The sequence below is a fragment of the Porites lutea genome, chromosome 8 (genome assembly GCF_958299795.1).
Source record: "Porites lutea chromosome 8, jaPorLute2.1, whole genome shotgun sequence".
NCBI lineage: Eukaryota > Metazoa > Cnidaria > Anthozoa > Scleractinia > Poritidae > Porites > Porites lutea.
The window spans coordinates 7,127,546-7,151,376 of NC_133208.1; the positions used below are offsets into that span (position 1 = coordinate 7,127,546).

General features: G+C 38.0%; 2 protein-coding genes across 2 annotated transcripts in view; one reads left to right on the forward strand and one right to left on the reverse strand.

The window, feature by feature from the left end:
- The window catches only part of LOC140946539 (uncharacterized), a 31,774-nt gene extending 8,763 nt beyond the window's left edge, over positions 1 to 23,011 (reverse strand). The window contains exons 1-3 of the mRNA XM_073395668.1: positions 22,999 to 23,011; positions 20,812 to 20,928; positions 13,002 to 13,232 (exon numbers count right to left, since the gene is read on the reverse strand). Of these exons, the coding sequence (XP_073251769.1) occupies positions 13,002 to 13,232; positions 20,812 to 20,928; positions 22,999 to 23,011 (361 nt within the window). The remainder of the gene's footprint in view (positions 1 to 13,001; positions 13,233 to 20,811; positions 20,929 to 22,998) is intronic.
- Positions 585 to 2,181, forward strand: LOC140946540 (sentrin-specific protease 1-like). The gene is made up of 7 exons (XM_073395670.1): positions 585 to 617; positions 770 to 865; positions 1,121 to 1,189; positions 1,328 to 1,416; positions 1,592 to 1,712; positions 1,858 to 1,902; positions 2,143 to 2,181. Exons 1-7 carry the CDS (start codon positions 585 to 587, stop codon positions 2,149 to 2,151), a joined length of 462 nt encoding a protein of 153 aa, XP_073251771.1. The 3' UTR covers positions 2,152 to 2,181.
- Positions 23,012 to 23,831: the final 820 nt, after the last annotated feature.

Sequence of the window (23,831 nt, forward strand, 5' to 3'; positions counted from 1 at the left end):
TTGGCCATATAAGGAAGTACACCCGCCGGGTAACCATTGAAAGAAAACCACCTAGTACAATAGCAAGGTTTAAGAATACAGCATTTCGTAAGTCAGATAACTAATCAACATTAATCTAAAAAAAATGTTTAGGACGGTGAATAAAGTTAAATGGTTGAATGAGCAGAGATGTTGCGTGCTAGCTGACATCATCATCTTTGTTTATGAAGTACCATGCATATTTTGGCATTATACTAATGTTGACGAAGTAAGTTTGATTACTCTGAAAAAGGTATTACAAAGTGCGATGGATTTATTACAAATTGGGACAGGTATTACAAAGTGCGATGATTATTACAAATTGCGACAGTACACACTTTCTTTTACGGTTAACTCTTTTTTTACCCTATTTACGGCTAACGGTTAAAATTTTTCAATTTTTACGGCTATCGGCTAAATTTTTGGCCGTTTTACGCCTATCGGTTAACCCCATTGAGACCCTCTTAAAACGTACGTTAAAACGTACACGCAGAATAAGTAACTGAAGAAATTATTCCAATATGAAAAAACTTATACATTAATTTGCTTAGGTTATCAACTACTTTATGGCGTACTTGGAAGAAGCATGTAGCACAAAGGTTAGATCTGACAAATGCTGTTTGATTCGTATATATGTAACATGCATCTAAACTCCTAAAATAACTTTCAGACATAATTAATCGAAAATCGTGCAAAATAAACCGGGACCATATAGTTATCCCAGTTTCAATCTCGTTGCGTTTTTCTTTAGCGAAGACAACAACTGGTGTTCGACTCCTTCTTTTGGACCAGATTGGAAAAGTGTTTGGAAGATGGGAAAGATATTTCATCACTGCGAAAATCCAAGGTATATTTTATATGTATGAAAGTTATATTATACATGTTGGGTGAGAACCAGAAGAAATTACCAGAAAAAAAGCAGACAAAAGAAAAGAAAAACTTTGGAATGTTTCAGATTTGAAGCGGTTGGATTTGCCTAATGTAAAGCACTCGTACTCATTATCACGACTGCCGGCGAATTTAGCAATTATATGCACTAATAAAACCATTCCTCTGCATATCCGGTATATAACGCATGTTTGAACTGTCATTGTTTCCAAAGGGGTCTCTGGAACAAAGCAGCCTTCTGTTATTGCCCATTAACAGAGGATATTGTCACTGGAGTTTAGGGGTAAGTGACCATCGTGACGGTAGGCTTTATACCCTAACTATAATCATATTATTCGAAAGGCTAACCAACACAGTTCTCCAAAGTTACCACCGTCAAATTTCTTGTCTCTTATTTTGTATTTCCTTCTTTTATGCACAGGCAGTGGACGTAAAGAAAAAAGGGATCATGTATTTCGATCCAATGTTAAATTCCGATAAGAATCGGTTGGAGTTTAGCGAGAAAATAAGGTAATCTATTTGTTTGATGCAAGCTCATTCTCTCTTGAGTGATGGCAGTGATACAGAAATAATAACTTCCAGCGAGTCCAATATTATCATTATTATTATTATTATTATTATTATTATTATTATTATTATTATTATTATATGACAAGAGTACGTATGTTTATTGAATCACGGTTAGGTTATTTTTGGGTCGACGGCTCGATGACCAAACCATCCAGGACCGCTCAATTTGGAAAGACAGAGTACTTTATCAAGCGGTGCAAAAAGATGCAAAGAGCTGTGGGGTGTTCGTTCTTAAGGTTGGACAATTATTTATCTATGAGTACCATGCTTTTGGCACTACAATAACTGTGCAACAAAAATTTTGACGCGTTTAATAATAATAATCATCATCATCATCTAACGCTTCCGGTAACGTAACTATTTTTTTTTTTCTGGCTTTAGATGGCCGAGTGCCTAGCAACAGGACAAAAACCCACGTTTTCTCAGGTAAAGATAATGACAAATTGGACATCTTAAGATGCAGAGATAAATGCTATACTTGTTAACTTCAATTTTTTTGTATCATTTCTATTTTTGATAGGGAGATTGTGACAGATTGCGGCTACATATAGCCCATGTTATTCTCCACACAAAGGAATGTATGTCGTCTATCAAGGGGTAAGTGAAGTAAACCCTGAGTTATTTTGAATCAGTGACATGTTTCATTTACGGATATTTGATTAACAGACACCTTAACAAGGAAATTGGAACGGAGGAGAAAAGTGAAGAGGCTAAACCCAGTATCACCTCTGAGTACAAGGCTAAGCTTCGAAGACAATCCAAACTTAAGGTACATGACGTTATAGATGGGACTCTTCTGATCGTTAATTGAAATAATAATAAGATTTATTAAACACGTCGCTCTTAACACTTTGTAGAGAAAATACAGGTCAGGGGAGTGGGAATTGAAGAAGAGAAAAAAACCAATACCAGAAAAGCAAGGAAACCCATCCAAAAAAGGCAAGAAAGCAGAACCATCCCAAGAGCAGGTAAATAAACAATAAAAACCTAAGATACAAGAAAAATGTTTTTAAAAAAGTGAGGCTCAACTAAGGCTCGATAAAGCATCAGTAAATTGCGCAACTGCCATAAGGTAACAAGATTTGTTGTTGTTCCTGGATACATGACATGTTGTTAAAGTAATTTCTTTTTAATTGCTTATAGAAACGAACTTCTAGTGCCACGAACCCAAAAATGGCGACAATGGAACAGTCGAAAGGGCCGAAAAGTTTTAATAGTAGGCTATAAACTAAGCCGGAATTGGAGCCTTTGTTATGAAATGGTATGACTATTTTACTAGCAAAAAAGTAATCTGCGCAAAACGAACTAAGGACTAACTGAAAATCGTGCATTTACAACGGATCTAATTCTGCTGTATTCTTTAAAAGTAACAAATGACAAATAGCATTTAGGGAGAATATGTTTCGAGTAAGATTCCAGCATCGATAGTTCCCGCGATAGTTACATCAGGACTGACTGGACAACAAAGAGAAGAGAATGTGTCTAACTTGAGTAAAGCAAGTTGTAAAAGACATAAATACATAAATTGACAGCTTTTTGTTTATTCTGCAAACACAGACCTACCAACCGAGATTATACAACAAATATTCCAACTAGTGTGGGATATTGAAGGGAATCCTTCAATCGCAAGGCTCAGCCTAGTTTGCAGGAGGTGGCGACAGCTGGCACAGGATGAAGGATTTAGAAAAGTCGTCCATTTTTTAATGGCTTAATACAGTCCATGATTGGACAACCGCCTCAGAGGATTTTAAAAAGAAATACTACGTAATGTATGAGATAATACGCTGCTTGGGATGTAACAGACTCTACAAAGATACCGCAGGGTTCTCGCAAATCGGAGGGAAACGAGGGTCTTTGAGATTTTATTCAGACTCAGACGATGCTGGACACCCCGGGTTCTGCACACCATTTTGTGCTAGTGTATCCGGAATTTGTGATGATCCGTTGGCGGACATGGAGTAGTTAGGTTTAATTGTACTTACTATCAGGGAGCTTAAGCAACGACAACTGGGAGGGCAATGAGAACTGCCAAAAAAAGAAGAAAGAAAAAAGAAAGAAAAAAAAAAAAGAAAATAGGAACTGCGGAAACAAAAACTTTTATGCACAGTCATGTATCACGCTTCTTTGTACGTGCATTTTTTGCCGCTACTGCACGACTATGACGTGTGCTAGGAAGTGCCTACTTTCATTCAAAGCTTAAAGAAAGTATGCTAACATTTCACTAATTGAACGGGCGGGAAGTGGGAAAAGCGAGAAAAAGTTTGTAAAAGCCGCGACTTTACTTTTTGAGTGACAATTTTGTAGCAGCCGCAGCCTCCGTGTATTGTTGGTTAAGATTCCTAGGAGTACTCTAGATACAATCCTTATATTTTCAGTCAATTTCAAGAAATGTTAATAAAGGGTTAACGTCGTCCATTTCATGCTAGGTCCATGGAGCTGACAGTTGATGATCAATAAAAGTATACAAAGTATCATACACACTTCACGTAAAGGGAAGCAAGATATTACAGATCAATATTTATTTAAGAAAAAATTACAAAAAAAATTTTTATTAATATACGGAGATGAAAACTGAGTTTGATAGGGAAGGAAACAAATTATGCATTATGCCTTAGAAAGTTCGAATTACATTTTCCTTTGAAAGATTATTACATTTTGCGTTAAAAATGTTATTACATTTTGGGGCGATTCTTAGTGCATCTTGCGTTAGTAATGCAATTTGCGGCGATTATTACAGTTCGCGGAGTAATAGTGGTGTCCTGTAACAAGGTCGTTGTGGTAACAAACCATAGTGTTACAGCTTCTGGGGGCGTGACCAGAACTGATTTGACCTTTGCTCCAAGCAGGAAAATAAAAAGCGAACATCGCTACACGATGAATACAGTTTGAAAAGGACACAAAAGTGTTGTAATGTTATGTGGTGATTAAAAGTGGAATAAACAATGCACATTTAAATTTGCTTGGACCCTTTTATTCCAAACTATCAATATTCCTGTCTTCATTTACAAAGTCTTTGAGCTAAATTACACGGGATCTTGTGCGCAAGGAAAATATAATTTTGAACATACCAATAAGAGATTTTCACGACTTTGTAGAAAATTCCCTGACCTTGATTTTTTTGTTTGCTTTACCTTGGCACGTCCTTACCGGTTAGTATCTCATGTAAGACTCCATAACATGTAAGCAATGAAAGTTAGATTGTTAATATTAAACATTTGGGTACAATATTTCCCCAATTATTAACAAAATAATAACACGTTTTAAAATTTCCCTGTTATTCTCGACATTATTATTGGCCGCTCACACGACAGACCAGCGGATGATTCGGATAAATGGCGTCAGACAAATAATTTGTCTTGATGAGAAAACGGAACGGTTACTTAAATTAAATTTGGGAGCAATAATCTGTCTGACCTTAACTGTCTGCCGTTATCCGTCAAGAAGGATAGTTAACCCGCCTCTTTTGTGAAATCGGCTATTACTTTTAAAGAAACAAAATCGAAATATAAGTGAATTACGGGAAACCTAGCTTAATATACGTGGGGCCTGATATGGTAGGTCGGGGCCTGGCTGGGGCCTGATATGGGGAGTGTAATATGGTATGGAACGTTCCAACCTTAGTAGGGAAATTTGACAATTTTACTTGATAAAATCAATTTTTATTCTAAAAGTATTTTTCGAGACCTCGAATCCTACTAGGGAATAAGACTGTTTTGAGTTTATTTTGCCATTTGTCAGGGGGCCTGGAACGAACTTTTGTAGCTTCACCTCATTTTCTTTTGGTAGTGTTTTGGTGAATTCTCAATTTTCTTCCCTAAAATGTGTTGAGCCAATTTTTTCAATGCATCTACGTTAAACTGAAGAAGTAAATTTATCGATGTATGTCGATTCAAAGGCAATTACCTCTAACAAATAGCGGAAAAAAAATTGAATGTCACGAAACACCCGTGTCACTCTCGCGACCAGCAACGAGTGCCATTTTTTTAATCACAAACAAGACAAAAACTTCTGTTGGAGGACAAATGATAAGGCACAATAGTATTCCGGCTCTACAAACCAAGAAGGACATTACAAACAGCGAAGTTAAAGGAGGAGAATAACAAGGCAAGTCTTCGTTGATTATCTTGTCTTAGAAATTTCTGGAAATTCAAACGGTGGTCAAGTTCGAAAACGTAAAAAGCACAAAAATTTTATTCCTTTTTACGTTTAACTATCGTTTCTAGTTTGTATTAATACAGATAGCAAAGTTCAGACAAGTGCCACACTTTTTTAAACTGCCCTTAAAGTTGCCCTATTTTTGTGTTTTGATGGCAGACTGATAACACGTGCAAGGAAAAAGATTCTTGCCCTTAAAATGAATAAATAATTCAGAACTGTGATATGGCTAGGACATCTAGAGTGGTGAATCCGTATATAAGAAAGAAAATTGGGCTTTTTGATCGAGTTGTTTGCTTCCTGTAGCGCCGGCAATGTAGGCAAGTTTTGTAGTTTCAAAGGCTATGGCGCCGGTGCCAGTCGGCCGAAAATTCAAAAATTCGTACAAAATTATATTTCGCATTTCCGGTCAAACAAAATGCATTTTTGTAACTAATTAGGTAAAGACTTTAATATCCTAGAATACAAGGAAAGTTAATTTTTTGATCCGAAATCACTGGTCGGTTTTTACGGAGACACACCCTTAAATAAGGTATCAGTTTTCGTTCTTCTCATCCTAAAATAGGGTCAGTACTTCAGGCCCTCGGAGACAAACATCTATCCGAAATTTATGGGGGTACCCCACCAGGAACTTCACACGCACTGACTTGATCGAAAAAACTAAAAGTGTAAACAACAAAAGCAAAATATGTAACTAGACACAATAGCCCGAGGAGATGGATTCCTCGAAGTTATAAATTTTAGCCGTACAAATAAATAAATGAATTAAAAACAAAATAATGAAGCATTTCTCTTCATCCCGTAATAATCCCATGTAAATAAGAACACATGATGTCGACGTGTTTGACTTGATCGTTTCACCAAGGTACAAGAATTTACATACCTACAACACTCGTCACAATAGCTGGGACAGTAGTGGTATTTTCTACCCCCTTAATGTTGGATTTTGTGGGTTGGAATGACAGGAGCAAAAAAAAAAAACAACACTGGGAGGGAAGGAGCACATTTTTTGTCAGGAAATGGGTACAGCACGGGGTGTCCTAACGTAATGTGACGAGGATTGTAGGTAAACATTAGGTATAACGGCGAGGCTCTCGTGCTCGCGAAACACAAGCAGCCAGGCACTATGGATAATAAAATTTGGTTATCTATGCATTCAAGAAATTTTAATTGTGACAAAATCTTCCGTCCTTACGTCCGCCCTTTCATATTAGCGCATGTAAAATGTCACACTCACTTATTATAAGCGTTAATCCAAGGTATATTCGATTTGTGATTAACTTGATATTAGACATACACTTGTCAAAATAGGGTATCCGCTAACAACTGTCCGTATCGAAGCCTCAGGTTTACAGCTTTCTTCAAAGGCAGTACTTAAAAGATCAAATGAGAGCTTTGTTTTTGGCCCTCGCTAAATCCACATGTTACCTTGGTAAGTGCCACTGAAGAAATAAGAATTGGACTTAAATGAAAGAATTAATAACCCTGTAATCAGACATGGCCGCTACTGATGGTGAAAAAGGCCGCGGGTAAAGATGACGTATCTAATATCGTTCATGACAGAAAACATTTGATTTCTAACTTTCCATTCGACGGGTATCCCGACAGGTAAATATAAAGGATTTTTCTGCAAAAATTGCTCTGAGTTATTATAATACGGTAGTTTTCACTTTTTTGCGCGGGTATACTCTGGTCGGGTACACAGGAAACCAAAATGTGACACCCACAGGAATTTTTGTCTGATTTTGGCAACATAGGTATTCTTACTAGCTTGAGTACGCTGATTTTGAAAATCATTGTTGCCAAACTCAGATCTTGTGCTAAGGTGGAGTTTTACGGATTTTCGCTATGACGCAGGAGCCGGCTCCTGTATGACGTCATTGTCCAAATGAGGGGTTTTCTTTCCCCTTTAACAATTCCAAATTTAAAAGAGACAAAAATTCTTTTAAAGCGTTATTAGTGTTTTAAAAATTTATATTCTAAGAATTTCTGATTGTTTTTACGCTGCTTATATTAACATACAGCCATCACGTGACACTTGACCACGCCCTCTTATAGAAAAATCACCTTATCACTTGTATATTTATCACATTGGTAGTCTTTACACTAGAGCCTAAATAAGCTAAGAAATATTTCAAGAGCAGTAAATTTTAATTACTTTAAGTAAAATAAAGCTTCACTCACAACCGATTCTTTTTTACTTCAGGTTAACTTAAGCTATTTTCCCACGCAACATAATTACGATTGATTGACGTGTTTCGCCTTTCTCAAACCTTAAGGGTGCTTACCATTTGACAGAAAATTTCGGAAATTCCAGATGGATGGTAAATGGTAAGGTCACTTTTTGGAAATTCCGACCAAAAATTGAGGAGTACGTTTTGAGGTAGTCCGTTTATTCCAGTTGGTACAAACCAAACTGAATATTGCTTACCAACTACAAATTTCTCGGTTCCAGACGCATTCGCCCCCTTTTTGGATTCAAACCGTAATGGATGTGGCAACTCTAAAGTAAACTGGTAAATCGCTTACCATTATGCTTTCGACACCCCAGCCAGATTTTTCTGTCAAATGGTAAGCACTCCAAGAAACCGCAAGTAACCGCAAGTCAGCTAAGTCGGATTTAAGGACGCTTTTCAAGTCGCTTGAAACTTTCTTGAATCGTTTCAACTTTCCGACTTTAATGAGATACAAAGTAAAGTTTCTTGAGATTTTACTTAGGCCTTCACACACGAATTTTTGGTTAAGTAAAACTTAGCAGCTCTTAAGTCTTACTCAACAGCCTAGTGTAAAGACAGCCATTATTTTTTTGTAATGTACTTAGGAATACATATACAACTTTTTGTTTTTCTTGTGCAATGTTGAATCCTAGTAATTTCACAATTCACTTTGGGCCTCAAGCTTGCTAAATGCTTTGTTTTATTTGGGCCTCTTTGTCAACCAGGTACCTGTGTTGCGTGGAAAGTGTCCTTTCCACCTAGTAACGAATGGTTGATGTCAATGTTATTAGCAGTGAACTGCATCAGGAAGTTGTCCGGGTTTAGAACCAGTTAGGACAACGGTGCCATTTATCTCTTTCAAGAACAGACTGTATCTTGCCCCAGTGAGGGGTCCAACTTGAGGATTCGGCTGTTGTAGCTGTATATGGCCCTCCTTGTGCAGTAGATCTACTAACAGCGTTGAGTAACTAGGAGCGTACATCATAACTTGTATGATGTAATCCCCCGTATCAGTGCTTAAGAATTCGAACAAGTCTCCAACTTTTCTCATGATGCTTCCCTGTTGATAGATGACTGCGGTATGTTTGTATTAGTTTTTTGGGTTAGCTTATTATATCCCGGCCATACGTCAGATAGCTGGAGTATTTGGTTACGCTCTGCAGTATAGTGGCCGAGCTCAAAGCAGATAAAATCATAACGATAACTGCCTGTTGAGATTCCTCTTTCTTTTTGCTAGTCTGGTACTAAGCGCTCAGACACTTCTTGCGATACCTTCCCGGCACTTTTGCATTATCCAGATTAGCCTGAATTTCAGACGATTACTTCGAGTCCTTTTTTACTCTTTTAGCAACGTCTGAATCGACCGGCCGCTAATCCCGCCCAGTGTGACGTCACTACCCGAAAACCGGGTAGTGTTTGATTGGTTGATTGTTGTCCAAATATTCCCAGAATTATGTATAGTTATGAGAAATTTTAGCCGGATTGCCGGATCGCATGCCTTGCATGTTTGCGTGGAGTTAAAAAAATTCGACAATCTTTATGGTAAACAGCAAAATTGCCCTTGTCTTCGAAATTATGGATTCTTAAATTGAACTCCAATGAAGAATCATTGCGGAGAGTCGGTAGTTTTTTAATTTAGAGCTGCTTGGTGGCTTCGGCAGTGACTGTTTGTGGGAAAATTTCTGGGATTTAAGTCTTGTCATTTCCACTGTCAAGTGTAATGATTCTGTTTGACTTTTCTTTCTTGTTTTCTTTCTACTCCGTTAAGGACCAAATTAGCTTCTTTTCAATCAAAGCAAGTCTTTGTGTTTTTGAAGTGTTCCGTGTGTGTTTTTTAATAAGCTTGTTTTATCTGCGTGATTGCGATCGAGTTTGAGTATTGAATTAAACGTACAACAGACTTCGTTCAGAGTACTGCATGCAGTTGATAGTTTAAACGTTAAATATGAATTACATTTAAAAAGAGTAAAGCACTTCTGTATCATGTAAACATTTCCAGACGATATTTCTTTGTTTGCCGGTTGAAAATCGTGTTTTACTTTTTGCATGACTTAGGAAAACGAGTAGTGACGTCACTGGACGGTATTAGCGGCCAGTCGATTCAGACCCTACTGAGGAAGTAAAAACGACTCGAAGTAATCGTCTGAAATTCAGGTTAAATCCAGATAAGATGATTCAATTGCTGGAACTGAATTGCTTACATTGAATGCTGTAAATGATCTGAGCGCTTCTCGGTGTTTTCGGATTTTTGGCAAAGTACAGAAAGACTCCATTGTACAGGTGCGACACTTCTCCTACTACTTCGTGCTACTTGCCCTTTTAATGAAGTGGAGGCCGCCTCGTTGTCAAAAGAAATACTTTTTTTCTGTGTTAGGGGGGGGGGGGGGGGGGGAGGATTATTAGGGACCTTAAGACCCTAGGACGGCGAGGGCAGGAAAAACGTCGCTGAAAAAGTGAATTCGCGTTCTTTCAATCTCCATCGAGATTACTCCAAGTCACTAACTTTGTCAAATGTAGGCGAACCCTCCTAAAGTTTAATTCCAAAGAACCATATCCAAGTTCAGAAAGAGAGAGGAAATTTCGACGTCCCTTGTGTACTTCTTCTGTACATCGTGAAATTAGGCATTTTCACGTCGTAGTCGTGCAGTGACGGCAAAAAAATGTACAAAAAAGCGTGATGCACGTGCAAAACTGTTGTTTTGCTAATTAAACCTATCGTTTTTGTTGCGTTCTCGTTGCCGACGCCGTCGTCGGATCTTAAGGTCCCTATTTAATAGCTTTTCCTTCAAAAGCTCAATTTTCACTTTGTGTATGAAGTCACGATAACAAATTTGCAATAATCATTCACATCCCGGGCCCCCTGCGTCCCTGTATTTGACGTTCCCGCCTCCCCGTCCCACACGTCCCGGTCCCACGCCCCATACTTGATGTCCTCAAGTCCCTCGTCTCGCGTCCTCAAGACTCAAGTCCCCACACACACGTCCCGATGTCCTCGTCCCACTTTTATACACAGCCTACTCGCTTTTATTTTTTACAATAACTGAGCGAATCCTCGCGAGCTGATTGGTCGAGAGCTATGGTTTATGAGAGTATAGACCATGGAAATGTATGTACCTCCTATGTACATCGTGAAATTAGGCATTTTCACGCCGTAGTCGTGCAGTGACGGCAAAGAAATGTACAAAAAAGCGTGGTGCACGTGCAAAACTGTTGTTTTGCTAATTAAACTTATTACTTTTGTGGCGTTCCCGTTGCCGTCGCCGTCGTCGGATCTTAAGGTCCCTATTTAATAGCTTTTCCTACAAAAGCTCAATTTTCACTTTGTGTATGACGTCACGATAACAAATTTCTGTACCATTGTGAGACGAAGTGAGTAATGAGTGGTTAGGTTTTCCACAAGCTGCTCGAGATTTTTCAAAAAGTTTCCCGTAATTTCTCAAAAAGTTGCTCAAAAAACAAACAAAAGTTGCTTTTTGTAACGAAAGATGCTTAAAAATTGCTCGAAAAAGAACGAAAACTTTTCTTTGGTCTGATGATAAAATATGCAACTTGTACAACAAAAGTAAAATTTCTAAGCACTTTGTGCAATTTGCGGCGTAACCAGCGTTGCTAAATAACTTTGTCCTAAATAAAAACCAAAAAGTCTAACCAGCCAATAAAAATGTTGATATGACCTTCACCCGAGACACAAGTTAGTCGAGTGTGAATCTTCGTCCACCATTTTGAATTTTCTCTAAAAACAGCTGACCTAGCAGCCCGGTTACTTTTATCTTGCGCCCATGATCAAGAGAGAGGATTTGGCTCCATTTTTTTTTACGGGAAATTCAGAAATTGTTTATTTAAACATTGTGAAATATGGAAGAAAGGCCAATTTGAAACACTAAAAGCTGCTCCGATATCTCAAAATTAGAAGATAACTAGAGAAAATGCTCAGGATGCAAAAAAATTGCTCGAAATACGAGGAGTTGCAAAAAGTTGCCGAGCAACTTGTGGAAAGCCCTAGGAGTGGTTACATCTGTTACGCTGTCTCTTTTTATTGCCTCTTTATTTTGTTCATCACAAACACTTTTCCGTGCCATTGAGCTTCTAGCAGATATGCTCGTCTCTCGTCCGTCCTTGTGGAAAGCCACTCCTCAACGTCTGTACTGAGAGAATCGCTGCAGCTCCTTTTTTTTAGATGTCTCCATGCACCTACATTTTATGAAGCAGTCCGGCTATCCTAAACTATTTAAACTTACTCGAATTTCGAAGTTGCCTTGGTCTTGTAACTTATTTAGTGAGAGGAACATTGCAGGAATGGGAAGGTTTTGCAATAATTGCCAAGAACTCGAGCAATCAAAGAATGGCTTATTTTAATATACTTTTTAATTATCTTAAAAAAATTGTCACGATAAATACCACATCTTTAGCCATAATTGTGTGAATTTTATATTAAAGGATGTGTCATGTGACGCCTCGAAATTCGCAGAAACAGCGTTTCATAAATTCTCTAAATGGTCTTTAAAATATACGCTAAACTCTTTGACGCCATTTCTGGATCTATTAAATTCAATTATGTTTATGAAATTATCACGATAAACATCACATCTTTAGCCATAATTGTGTGAATTTTATATCAATGGGTGTGGTCAATTGTCATGTGACGCCTCGAAATTCGCAGAAACAGCGTTTTATAAATTCTCTAAATGGTCTTTAAAATGTACGTAGAGCCCTTTGAAACCATTTCTGGATCTAGTAAGTTTAAAATTGGGAAAGGAAGGAAAACTCCTTTTTTGGACAATGAAGTCATAAGGAAATGCCCCACTCTACCTTAACACAAGCTTGAGCTTGGCAACAGTAATTTTCGAAATCAGCGTACTCGAGTTGGTTAATAGCTATGTTGCCAAAAATGAGACAAAAATGCCCGTGGGTGTCACAGTTTTGTGACCTTTGTAGCAGACATAGTATTGAGTTAATACTATGGTCTATGTATTTTCTCGCCAGGAACCGGGAGGATAGATATTCAACATATACGCAATTTTACAGAATCGTTAATACGTAACAGCGAGCCTCCCTAGTTCTTACAGCAGTATAAATAGTTAGGAAGACTTTGGTTTGGCTCAACTTTAAGTTTTATTGCTATTTTGTTTTAAACTGAGGAAGCAATTTTCTTACCCCAAGGAATGTCCGTGTAACCTCCAAAAACGTATTTACCGTTTTTTATTATGGTAACTGTGTCTCTTTTTCCATCGCAGCGTCTGTGAAACTGATAGGCATTCCAGCCGTGCATTGTAGCCCGCCAGCACAGTAACCAGTGGGAATTGTACCCAACCGCAGGCTCCAGAAATTTTCCCAGATGGGACAAATAAGAAGAATTTGTTTTCAATATATTTGAGTCCATGAACGCTAAAAATAAGAGAAGAGTAAAATAAAGACATCAACGATTGCAAAAAGAAATGTTTTTTTGTTTTGTACTTGTTCTTTTGCTGCTGTAGCTATCTGATGTCTTTAAAGATTGTACAAGAAGGTCTGACTTGGAATGTAACAATGTTGCGCAATAAGTTAAGCGAAAATGTTGCTTGTATTACTTGACCGTAAAGATCATGCCAAAACTTCATGTGCTTTTAACAAATTGAAACCTAAGGAATTCCACAAACCTTTCTCGTTTGTTTGTTTGTTTCTAAATAGCTATACACGAAAAAGGGGAAATAACCGCGATATCAATAATTTATAACGATAATGACAATGATTTCATCATATGACATACCCCGATCACACAGCGGCCTTTTTTATCAGAGGAATCTACAATCTCAATGTACAGTATATTTAACTAAGCAATTAACGCCGAAATACTTTGGCGGGCAGATACATAGGAAGGATCGTTTGGTGTTATCGCATATGGAGCTGTCGTTACAGTTGTGTTTTCCTATTGCACACTCGGTTACGTCTGCAAAACAGGAGGTGCTACCATTCAGTTTGCCTTTTTTTCTAAATAGTCGTCTTTGCCCAGAAAACGAATACTGAGAAACAGTCTTCTCTAATCAATTCGATGATTACAGACGGAATTGATTCCAATCCAAGTCCAGTTACCACTACTAACTGCTGTTCTAAATACCGTGGAACCCCGTTAATACGACCACCTTCGGGCCATGGAAAGTTGGTCGTATTAGCGGGGTGATCGTATTAACGAGGTAGGGTCAAATTATGGTGCAAAATGCTTTTAAACTACATTTTACTACATGTATACCTTTAATCCGCTATAAATAAACCTTTTTGCAGTTAATTAACAACCTTACAACCGCAATTCAATGCAACTGAACAATATAACAGTAAACGAAACCGAGTAATGAGAAAAAACACTGACTTCTTTCAGTTCCTTGTTATGAAAGGAAGGGGCTTGTGAAGCGTGGGGGAGGATACGGGATGGAAATCCCATGAGTTTACAAGTGTACTGATGGACAGCCAAGAAACGTTGATATGCTTAACAAATTATTAGACATTCCAAATAACCGATCTGCGAGAAAAGAACAGGAAATGGACTTGAAGAGAAAAGCCACAGTGGAAGGCAGCAGAAACAGGAAGGCAATATAACTTTGAGAGCCTCGAAATGCTGCAAAGTGAAGTCTTTCAGATCTTTTGTATTATTTATTCATGCATCCTTTTTACTGAACACTGCAATTTACCGGATGTCATGCTAACACCTTTGCCTAAAAACATTCAATGAAATATTAGTAATGCGTTATTGTTTGTCAGATTGTGTCTGTTTTCATTCAGCAGCCCCACCAAGCATTTTGACTGGTCGTATTAACGGGGTAATTTTATAAAGAAAATAACGATTCAGGACTCCCAAAGGTGGTCGTTGGTCGTAATAACGGGGTGGTCGGATTAACGGGGTTTTCAGATACGAAAATGAGTGGGCTTTTGTTCGGGCCACAAAAAAGTGGTCGTAAAAACGGGGTGGTCGTATTAACGGGGTGGTCGTATGGCGGCGTTCCACTGTATGGTTATAACACTGTAATTGGACTGTGCCCGTCACATATAACTAAGTAATGGCACAACAATAACGCTATGCCGAGCGCGCTCTTCGATGTTGTTGTTTTATTTTTTTTCCTTCTAGCAGTGTTTTAAAGTTCATAAAATCTGAAATTATCACAAATTTTGTTTACTTATGATTAATTGTTACTCATGATTAAACAAACTGGACTCCAGTTATGTAGTCTCCTGACTCCACTCAGTCCTATTTCCCTTATTAACTATATAAGTATTATAATAATCATTCAAGATCATCACTATATCAATTATTATAATTATAATTATTATTATTATCATCATTATTATTTCTTCTTTTTGTGCACTGGCTGATCTCATACCGTTGTACTTGTTAAGGGAGCGAGTCATGACCCATGAAAAAGGACCCTTAGATTTCGACTCCTTGCTCTAGAACTGACTAATACTGTTCTTAAAATCCTTTCTGTTCCTAGAAAAGTAGTTTTTTGGGGGCAATGAAATACTAATTCTTGTGTCCAACTTTCCAGCCACTTCTCCAAGTTCTTCGTCACACTTGCGAATGATCCTACAACAATCTGTATGACCTGCACAGTTCTGGTGTTCCACATCCTTGTAATGTCCCTTCAAGCTCCTGATATTTTTTAACCTTTTCAACAATTCTCTTATCCCCTGGTACAGCAATATCGACAATGGCGCACTCTCTCTCCTGTTTGTTTACAACCACATGATCATGTCTATTGTAGCATCGATGACATGATCACATTGGATGTTCACTATCCCACAGTAGTTTAACTTCATCTTTTTTACTCATATTGTCAGGCATGTGTTCGTACCACTCCCAGATGATATTTCTCACATAATTTCCAACGAACTACTTTTGCAATATTGTCATGTCTGTTTTTATATCCCCTTTGGGCTAACTTAATAGTTACACTTACAGACAATATGGTTTACACTCTAGCCTTCTCGCCACATTACCTACACAAGGGGGCTTCGCACGGTCTTGTCAACATAGTATCAGTTACATGGTTGGTCCTGTGAGCCTGTTCCCGGCCTGCACTAAAAAGTGCTTCTGTTTGGATCTTCGAGTCTGCTTTTCGTAACCAGCACCAAGTTTTCTTACATGTGTTGTTCCAGGTATTCCTCATTAAATTGACCATGCAGCTTTTTTCCTTCCAGCTGTCGAGTGTCAGCTTATTGTTCCAAGATGTCTTCAATCAGCTTAACTGACAGTTTCCTCACTTTCAATATACCTTACCCCTTACCCCTTGCGGTAAAACGTCCCAAGAATTCCTTACATACCACCCAAAACTGTTTTACTCACCTCTCACACACCCCTCACAGCTTATTAGTCGGCCCGACCTTCATCCTCCCTTGATACATACAACCTATCAACATCTCTTTTTGAATGGAAAGCACCATTCATTGTAAACACCTTTCTAGTCCGCATTTTATCCAATGTTTCCAGTTCTTCCTTTGCCCATCTTACCTGCTCCATACTTGAGCCGACAGAACTGACAGCTGCGCAGGTGTTAATCGCTAGAACCTTATTTTTTCAATTCAATCTTGATTTCAACATTTTAGTCTCAGAGCCTTCTTTTTTACTCTCTTTTTCATCTCCTTTTCGTTTATTACACCCGCCTCAATAATCCCCAAGTATTTATACCTTCTTTCACCGATTTCTCCCATTATCCGCCCATGGAAAAGAGTTATACCCTCAAACCTTACTTTCTTTCCCCTTGTCATTACTAACACGGTAGTGATAGAGGGATGAAATTAAGCGCCGTTGGTGTCGAGTAAGGTCGAGGTAAATCACTGATATGCATAAGGGTCGAGTCCATGACGTCACCCATTGTTTTAACCTAGGAAAAAAGTGGGTTCCTCCATACTGATAAGTGTCTTTCTCTATATCTAATGAATGTCTCTCTTATACAATACGAACAATAGGCTTACCTAGAATCGCCCGATCTCTTTTAACCCTGATGATTGGCTCATGTAGAAACTATTATGTGTTCAAAATGAAAGAGCTCAGTTGTTGAACACGCTATCGTTACTGAGTGTTACTGAAAAATCTTTAATCATTTCTTTAAATTATCATGACTAAACACAGGATATAAATAAAACTCAAGCACAAAATTCAGGTATTCTATCTCGAGGAGAGGACTAAGCGCTTAGTGAGCTTATGGTCTTGTCATTTTCACGCGCCATTAGTCAGTTAATTATGCGAGTTAACAAGCCGACATTTGCATACAAATTGGCTCAGTTATACAGTAAAAACCCCAAGAGAGAACCTTCACATATTATTATAAAAACAACAACAACAACAACAAAAAAAAATCAATAACTTAACAATAGAAATGTGGTGGTGGAGGATAGAAATGTGGTTTCATGGCTTGCCAAACCTATATAAACGTACAACATTCTAGCTTCTTCTCAGTCTACATTCTGCTCCTGAGGAGTTGACATGAGTTGGTTCTGTTCCGTTTGCGAAAAATCGTTTAGCAGAAAGGATAGCATGCAAAGGCACGCGATGTCTAAACACCGCAATGCTGGTCTCACCCCATTTCAAACAGTTTCGATGTCTTCACAGAAATGTCAGCGGTTTCGCTTTGAGCATACTGCCAGCCTACCAGATTAATAAGCTAAAGAGGGTCCAAAATGCTGCCGCTAGGTTAATTTTCCAGGAATCTAAATACTGCCACGTAAGACCGTTGCTGTATATATAATGCCGGTTAAATTCAAAATTGACTTTAAGATACTACTGTTAACGTAAAAGGCTATCACTGGCTTAGCACCTTTTATCTCCAGGAACTTATTAATCTTAAAGAAGCATGTAAATACAATTTACTCTCCGATTGTGATGCACTGCTACTAAACCCTGTGAAATCAAGACTTATACAACGTTAGGAAATCGATCTTTTGCTGCTGTTGCTCCTCAACTATGGAATTCATGGCCCTATGCGATTAGGAGTAGCCCCTCAGTAGCATCTTTTCAAAAGACACTCAAGACAATTTTATTTCAGAAAGCTTTTTTGTAATTTTCTGTGCTTTTTAATCTCGTTTTTAGTAGGTTTTATGCAGTTTTTTACCATTTAAGTAGTCAAGGTAATTTTATAATTTTAGTGTTGACATAATTTTTTATAACTCTTTTTCGTAGGTTCATGCACGTTGTATACTTTATGCAGTCCTAGTAATTATTTTTGAAATATTTTTATTTTTAAGCGCTGATGAAAATAGCAATATTGATATTGGTGCTATATAAGTTTTATTATTATTACTATTATTATTATGTGAAATTTAGCACAGGGATTTTCCCTGGGGAGAAATATCCAGTCAAGTCTCGTCGCGAGACCTCAGACTTCCAGCACCTTTCTGAGGATATGTGCCGATCCGAGGAGTGCCGACTTTTGCATCGTTCTTATTCGGTTTTTAATTCCTAGTTGCTCCAAGTGGCCTGCCAGCTTCTTTGACACTGAACCCAATGCACGTACAACCACTTTAAGATACTACTGTTATTATTATTATTATTATTATTATTATTATTATTATTATTATTATTATTATTATTATTATTATTATTATTATTATGTCCATGCCTTGTAGACTCAGGCAGGGTGTTCGGCCTTGTTTATAGTCCTTGGGAGTGGGTTACAACAAGTCACCACGGCTCCCAGGTCTCTCTTTTCCTTCTTCTTACAGGGACAGTACTTTCCTTAACTTTCCTTAGTATCTTTGCTGTCCCCAACAATGCTGTTTTCTGGATAACTTCCAACCTCACGTTCACGCCGATTCTCTTTATGTACTCCGTAAACTTCTTCTTATTATTATTATTATTAACGATCTCAAGTGGTACGTTTATATAATATACAACTATCCCCCGAACGGGAGGTGATCAGAATAGTCAGGTGGGATATACCTAGACGCGAAGCGTCGAGGTATATATAATCGTGACCGTAGAACTCGCTGCACAAATACCTGGTTAAATTAAATCTTAAAATACAAAGCTAACACATTGTGAAAGTTGACGCACAAATAGAGGAAAGCTGCCGACGGAGTATCTCCTATCTGCAATGATATTCTTGCCTAAAAGTTTAGCTGCAAGAAACTGAGTAATCAGAAACCTACGGCGAATACAGTTCGCAATACAAGAAGAACAACCTTTATGCTGAACACGGGGCAAGATTAAAGAACTTCCATTCATCAAACTTACTTTGTATTTGACCTTCTCTGTTCGAAACCTATCTTAACAAGGCAAAATATAGCATTTACGAAAAACACTTAAAAGTTTTTAGCGTCGCAGGTTTCCGTTTTGAGGAGAAATAAAGCCACCAACTCCAGTACTTCTAACCGTCCATTTTTAAGCTGCACTGAAAGCCCTTGCACTTGGTAATTTATTCAAGCTTTTTAGACTAGACGTCACATTCGCACGGGAAGTTTGCCGCTTGGGGATAAAGACGAAGAAAATATGACAATCGTCCTATTCTTTTCATTATCCCCAGTGGCAAACTGCCCGTGCGAATGTGATTGCAAATCTTACAAGCTTCGATAAATTACCTAATACTTGGGCTTTCGTTGCAGCTGAAAATGGATCAGTTGAAGTACTGGAGTTGGTGGCTCTATTTCTCCTCAAGACGGGTACCTTTGGTACTAAAACTGGTAACTAGATTTTTGTAGATGCTATATCCTGCTTTGTTGAGATTTTTTTCGAAAAGAGAAGGACAAATACATAGTAACTTTGATAAACAGATGTTCGTTCATCTTGCCTGCATTCAGCTTAAAGTTGTTCTTCTTGTATTGCGAACTGTATTCGCCGTAGGTTTCTGATTACTCAGTTTCTTGCAACTGAAGCTTTGGGCAAGAATACACTTGCAGATAGGAAATAGTCCGTCGGCAGTTTTCCCCTATTTGTGTGTCAACTTTCATAAATGTGTTAGCATTGCATTTTAAGATAAAAATTTGACCAGATATTTGTGCAGCGAGTTCTACGGTCACGATTGACTTCAAAATTGCAGATACAAAACAAGAGAGAGCTCTGAGGCTTATTTGCTGAAGTTAGAGAAAAATCTGTCTAAGGGTTTGAATTCGAAGTTATTGACATTTTTTGTAATTATACGGTTTTAAAGATATGCCCATATCTCAAAGGTTTTTATAGCTACAAGAAAATAAATAACAGTTTAGACTGAAAGTTCGACCATTCTTTATTAAGGATGCCAAAAATCATCAAATCGGTTAAATTTTTGCTGCCAAAAAACTCGATTTCAAAACCTAACCAGCAAGCATATAAATAGTTTCGGGCCACCTTAAGTGGCGACATAAGTCAATGATTGACGCAGTCCTGAATTGGAAATGCTACAGACCCCCGGCCTCAATTGTAATAAACACCTGTTTACCTTAAATGCTACGCTCTAACCGTTTCTAACAGCCTAGCTGGCTATTGGCCTTCGTGCCTTGTTAGGTATATTAGTGAAGATGATCTCGTTATATCAAGGATAGATCCCAAGTTTTTTTCTGTTTCTGAACCTTTGAGCTCGGTGTTTCCTGTCCCAGCCATATGTTGGTCACACTTTTTGTTTCCCCAGCCTAACTGGCACTAAGCCTGTGTGTGTAATTGCGGATACAGCTCGAGCTCGACCAGTTAAGTTGTAGCAGTTATTATTATTACTTTTTGTGAAAGCAAGAATACAAATGTTGCCTTTTTGCTGTATTAACATACGTACATTGCAGCGTTGGCTTTAAATATACTTTTTTTGGTGGTTAAAATAATTTCCCTTGATATTGATTTCTGTGGGAAAGTTGGAGGCCACAACTTTACACGTACCAAGGCCAAAACTCTTTTCGTAGATACAATCTGTGACATAACACTGACTGAATATGAAAACAGGTTTCTTCCTTTCCATTTGGCTATATTTATTTTTGGCATGGAATAGCATATGACTTAAGATAAAATCCTGTTCGTTTCAGCTCCATATTATGTTACCTGCACAGTTGACGCCATCCCCAGTATATCCTGGTTTGCAAGTACACGTGAAGGAAAGCTTGGTGTTGGTGCAGTATGCATCATCGTGGCAGTTATGTAGTTCTGCTTTACACTCGTCTACAAATCAGCAAGAAAAAGTTAGTTAAGAATTTCCTTGACTTAAACGTTTTCTCCTGTAAGCACAGACAACTGATATTATGATCTCTTGATTAAAATTCATTGAGAAAACGTTGGTATCAATACTGTTATCGTATGGTGTTGCTGGTCTACGTGGTTGCTATACAAGTGAAATTTGACCTTTGGTGATTAGTATTTCGCGCGCTTTTGGACTGCCGCAGTCAGCGCGGGATAATTTTTCGTGCCACGAGTGGTATTGCTTCTTTTTCGTTTACGCCCTGAACGTTTAGTCTGAGTTCCACTGTTACTAGTCGGCAAGTTTCACTTTCATAGCTAAGTTTTGCCTTTATTCACGTTTAAAGAGAAATAAAACATCTTTTCTCCTGTTTGCGAGCACCCGAAATAGTTCATGAGCCAAGAACCCAACAAATGTAACTGGGTAGCACCCTTAAAAATTCAAAGCTAAGGGTGTGCTAAATTGTAATCAGTCTGTGTTCAGACATGAAACTTGAACATCAACTAGAAAATTGGGGGTTTTATGGGGGAATGGGCTAACAAAAATTAAACATAAAAAATGGGTCAGAGTATAAAGACTCAGAAGCAGCCATTGCCATGGCAACTCACCACTAACTTCTAAAGATAGAAGGGCCGGCGTATTCGATTGGGAAATCTGGACTTGGATTTTTGAAATTCGGGTCGAACGACGCGAAATCTGAAAACGGATTTCAACGCAGATAAGCCTGTCATTGGTTTTCCTTTCTTCCTTTTTTTTTGAATTTTGAATTTTTTTTTCAGGCAGGGGGGCGGGGGGGGGGGGGGTGCGGAGATCGGGGATACGAGAAAAGATATGAACTGTTTTTGAGAGAACAGTTGTCTCGCACGCGCACGCATAACAAGCAGAAAAAAAAAACATTGTCCACGAGAACAGTTTTACAAGTCTTTTTTCGCTTTTCCAACTAGAACGGTATAAAGGACACCCATAAAGTCATGATTTGGTGAAAGATTTCTCGGGGGGTGAGGGCGAAATCCGTTTTGTATTTCGCGTTTGATTGCCAAATCTAAAATCCAGACTTTAGACTCAAATCCGGATTTCTCATGGAATCAAACGCACCTTAAATTTCAATTGTCGCCATGAATTGAAAAAGTTTGATCGAATTGAAAAGGGTTATTAACTTGAGGGAAAGGCTTCGAATTTGCATAATTATAGTTCATTATTTAAGGGAAAAATTTCTCGTCATCCACAACCATTTAATATAAGCCCCCAATTTTTCCAATAACGTTCCTTCCTTAAGTCTCATGTTTGGTAACAGACTGATCACAATTTAGCGCACCCTAAGTTTTCGTTTAATAACAACGAAAATACAAATATAGAATTTTTACCCACTTCTCACAAAATGGCTAATGGACTAGAAATAGTTTAGCTAAAATCGTACCATTTAATTCCAAGTCGGAAAATCTTGTGCGTTTTTAGAGAAAAAAACTGGCATAAACGTTTTTGGGAGCTTTCTTGTTTGCTCTTTTATTCTATACATATCTAGTCCAACTTATAGCCTTTCGGAATTGGGGAGATTTAGCTTTTATTTAGACTAGTGACAAATAGCGAAACTGGCGGTGGATTTTTGCCCAAAATGTTTGTCTATAACTCTCAGAACCCTCACAAGATTAGTCAGGATTTCGATAATAAGGTAGCAGTGTCTGATAAGCGCAGTCAAAAGAGCGCCGGTCTGCTGAGTGGGAAATTGCGTGTTCAAACCCCGGCCGGACAAACACTGGACAGAGTATTGGACGTAAACCCCGATGGTGTGGCCAACCTTTCCTGGGCAGGGTGGGTTATTTCCTTCAGGAGTCACAATGGCTACCTGTAGATAGTGTATTTGCTGCATAAAAACTAAATGGGTTAAACTAAAAGGGTAAGTGGCTTTAGAAATGTAAAATCTGCCCTGTTCCATATAGAACAGTCCCAACTGTCCCAAAGGGTTAAACAATTCAAAAGGGCGTGCAATTCGCGCGGAAGGACTTGCTCATCCAAGGTTTTTAAATAAGCTCATTTATTTCTATTTTTTAACTTACCTAGGCACGTCATTTCAGTTTCTTGGCGATTTCTTCCATTAGTTCTCTGTTCCTTTCCCGCTCTTTAATAAACTCCTCTTCTTCTTTATTCATCGGAACAGGACAAACTGCAAAGTAGCAACACATATGAGCCAAAAATTTCAATCTGTATGCTAACGACATTTTATCAACTTTGCAAAACAATAATAAATGTAACAATTATTATAGTCGTAATAAATTATTATTTAATAGTAATAAATAATAGAAAATGACGATAAAATGCTATTACTACTAATAATTTAATAATAACGATAACGATAATGATAATGATAATGACAATGACAATGACAATAATAATAATAATAAAATAATAATAATAATAATAATAATAATAATAATACAGTCAATTTTTTCTAAGGAAGATACCTTCTGGTCCCGTCCAGACTCTCCGTCTATTAAAGGGACTGAAAGGTGAAATCATTTTCTCATTGTACCATTACACGTGGTTCATACACATGTCAACGTTCACGGCGTCTACTGAACAGCAACAGTAACGCTAAACTAAGTGCAATTTCCCTTGAGTTTCACCCCACTTTCCAATCATCTTTACACGGTTAACTCGAACTCGGATAACTGGAATTTCCTGCTAACTCGAACTAAATTTCCTTTCCCTTGATTAAAAATGTAATCGTAACATGGCAACATAATTTTTTCAATCGACCCCGATAACTCGAACCCTCGCTAGCTCGAACTGTGTTTCGTTTCCCTTCAGAATTCGAGTTACCGGGCTTCTATTGTATATAGGTTACAATGGTTTGTTTTTGATGTCACTATCCGAAGTTCCCATAAGGCTC

Bases quoted from the DNA above. Each gene is read 5' to 3' on its own strand.
- LOC140946540 (XM_073395670.1), top strand. From the start codon at position 585: ATGGCGTACTTGGAAGAAGCATGTAGCACAAAG. The intron at 1,190-1,327 runs GTAAGTGACCAT...TTTTATGCACAG, and splicing joins ATTGTCACTGGAGTTTAGGG to GCAGTGGACGTAAAGAAAAA. The intron at 1,417-1,591 runs GTAATCTATTTG...AATCACGGTTAG, and splicing joins GAGTTTAGCGAGAAAATAAG to GTTATTTTTGGGTCGACGGC.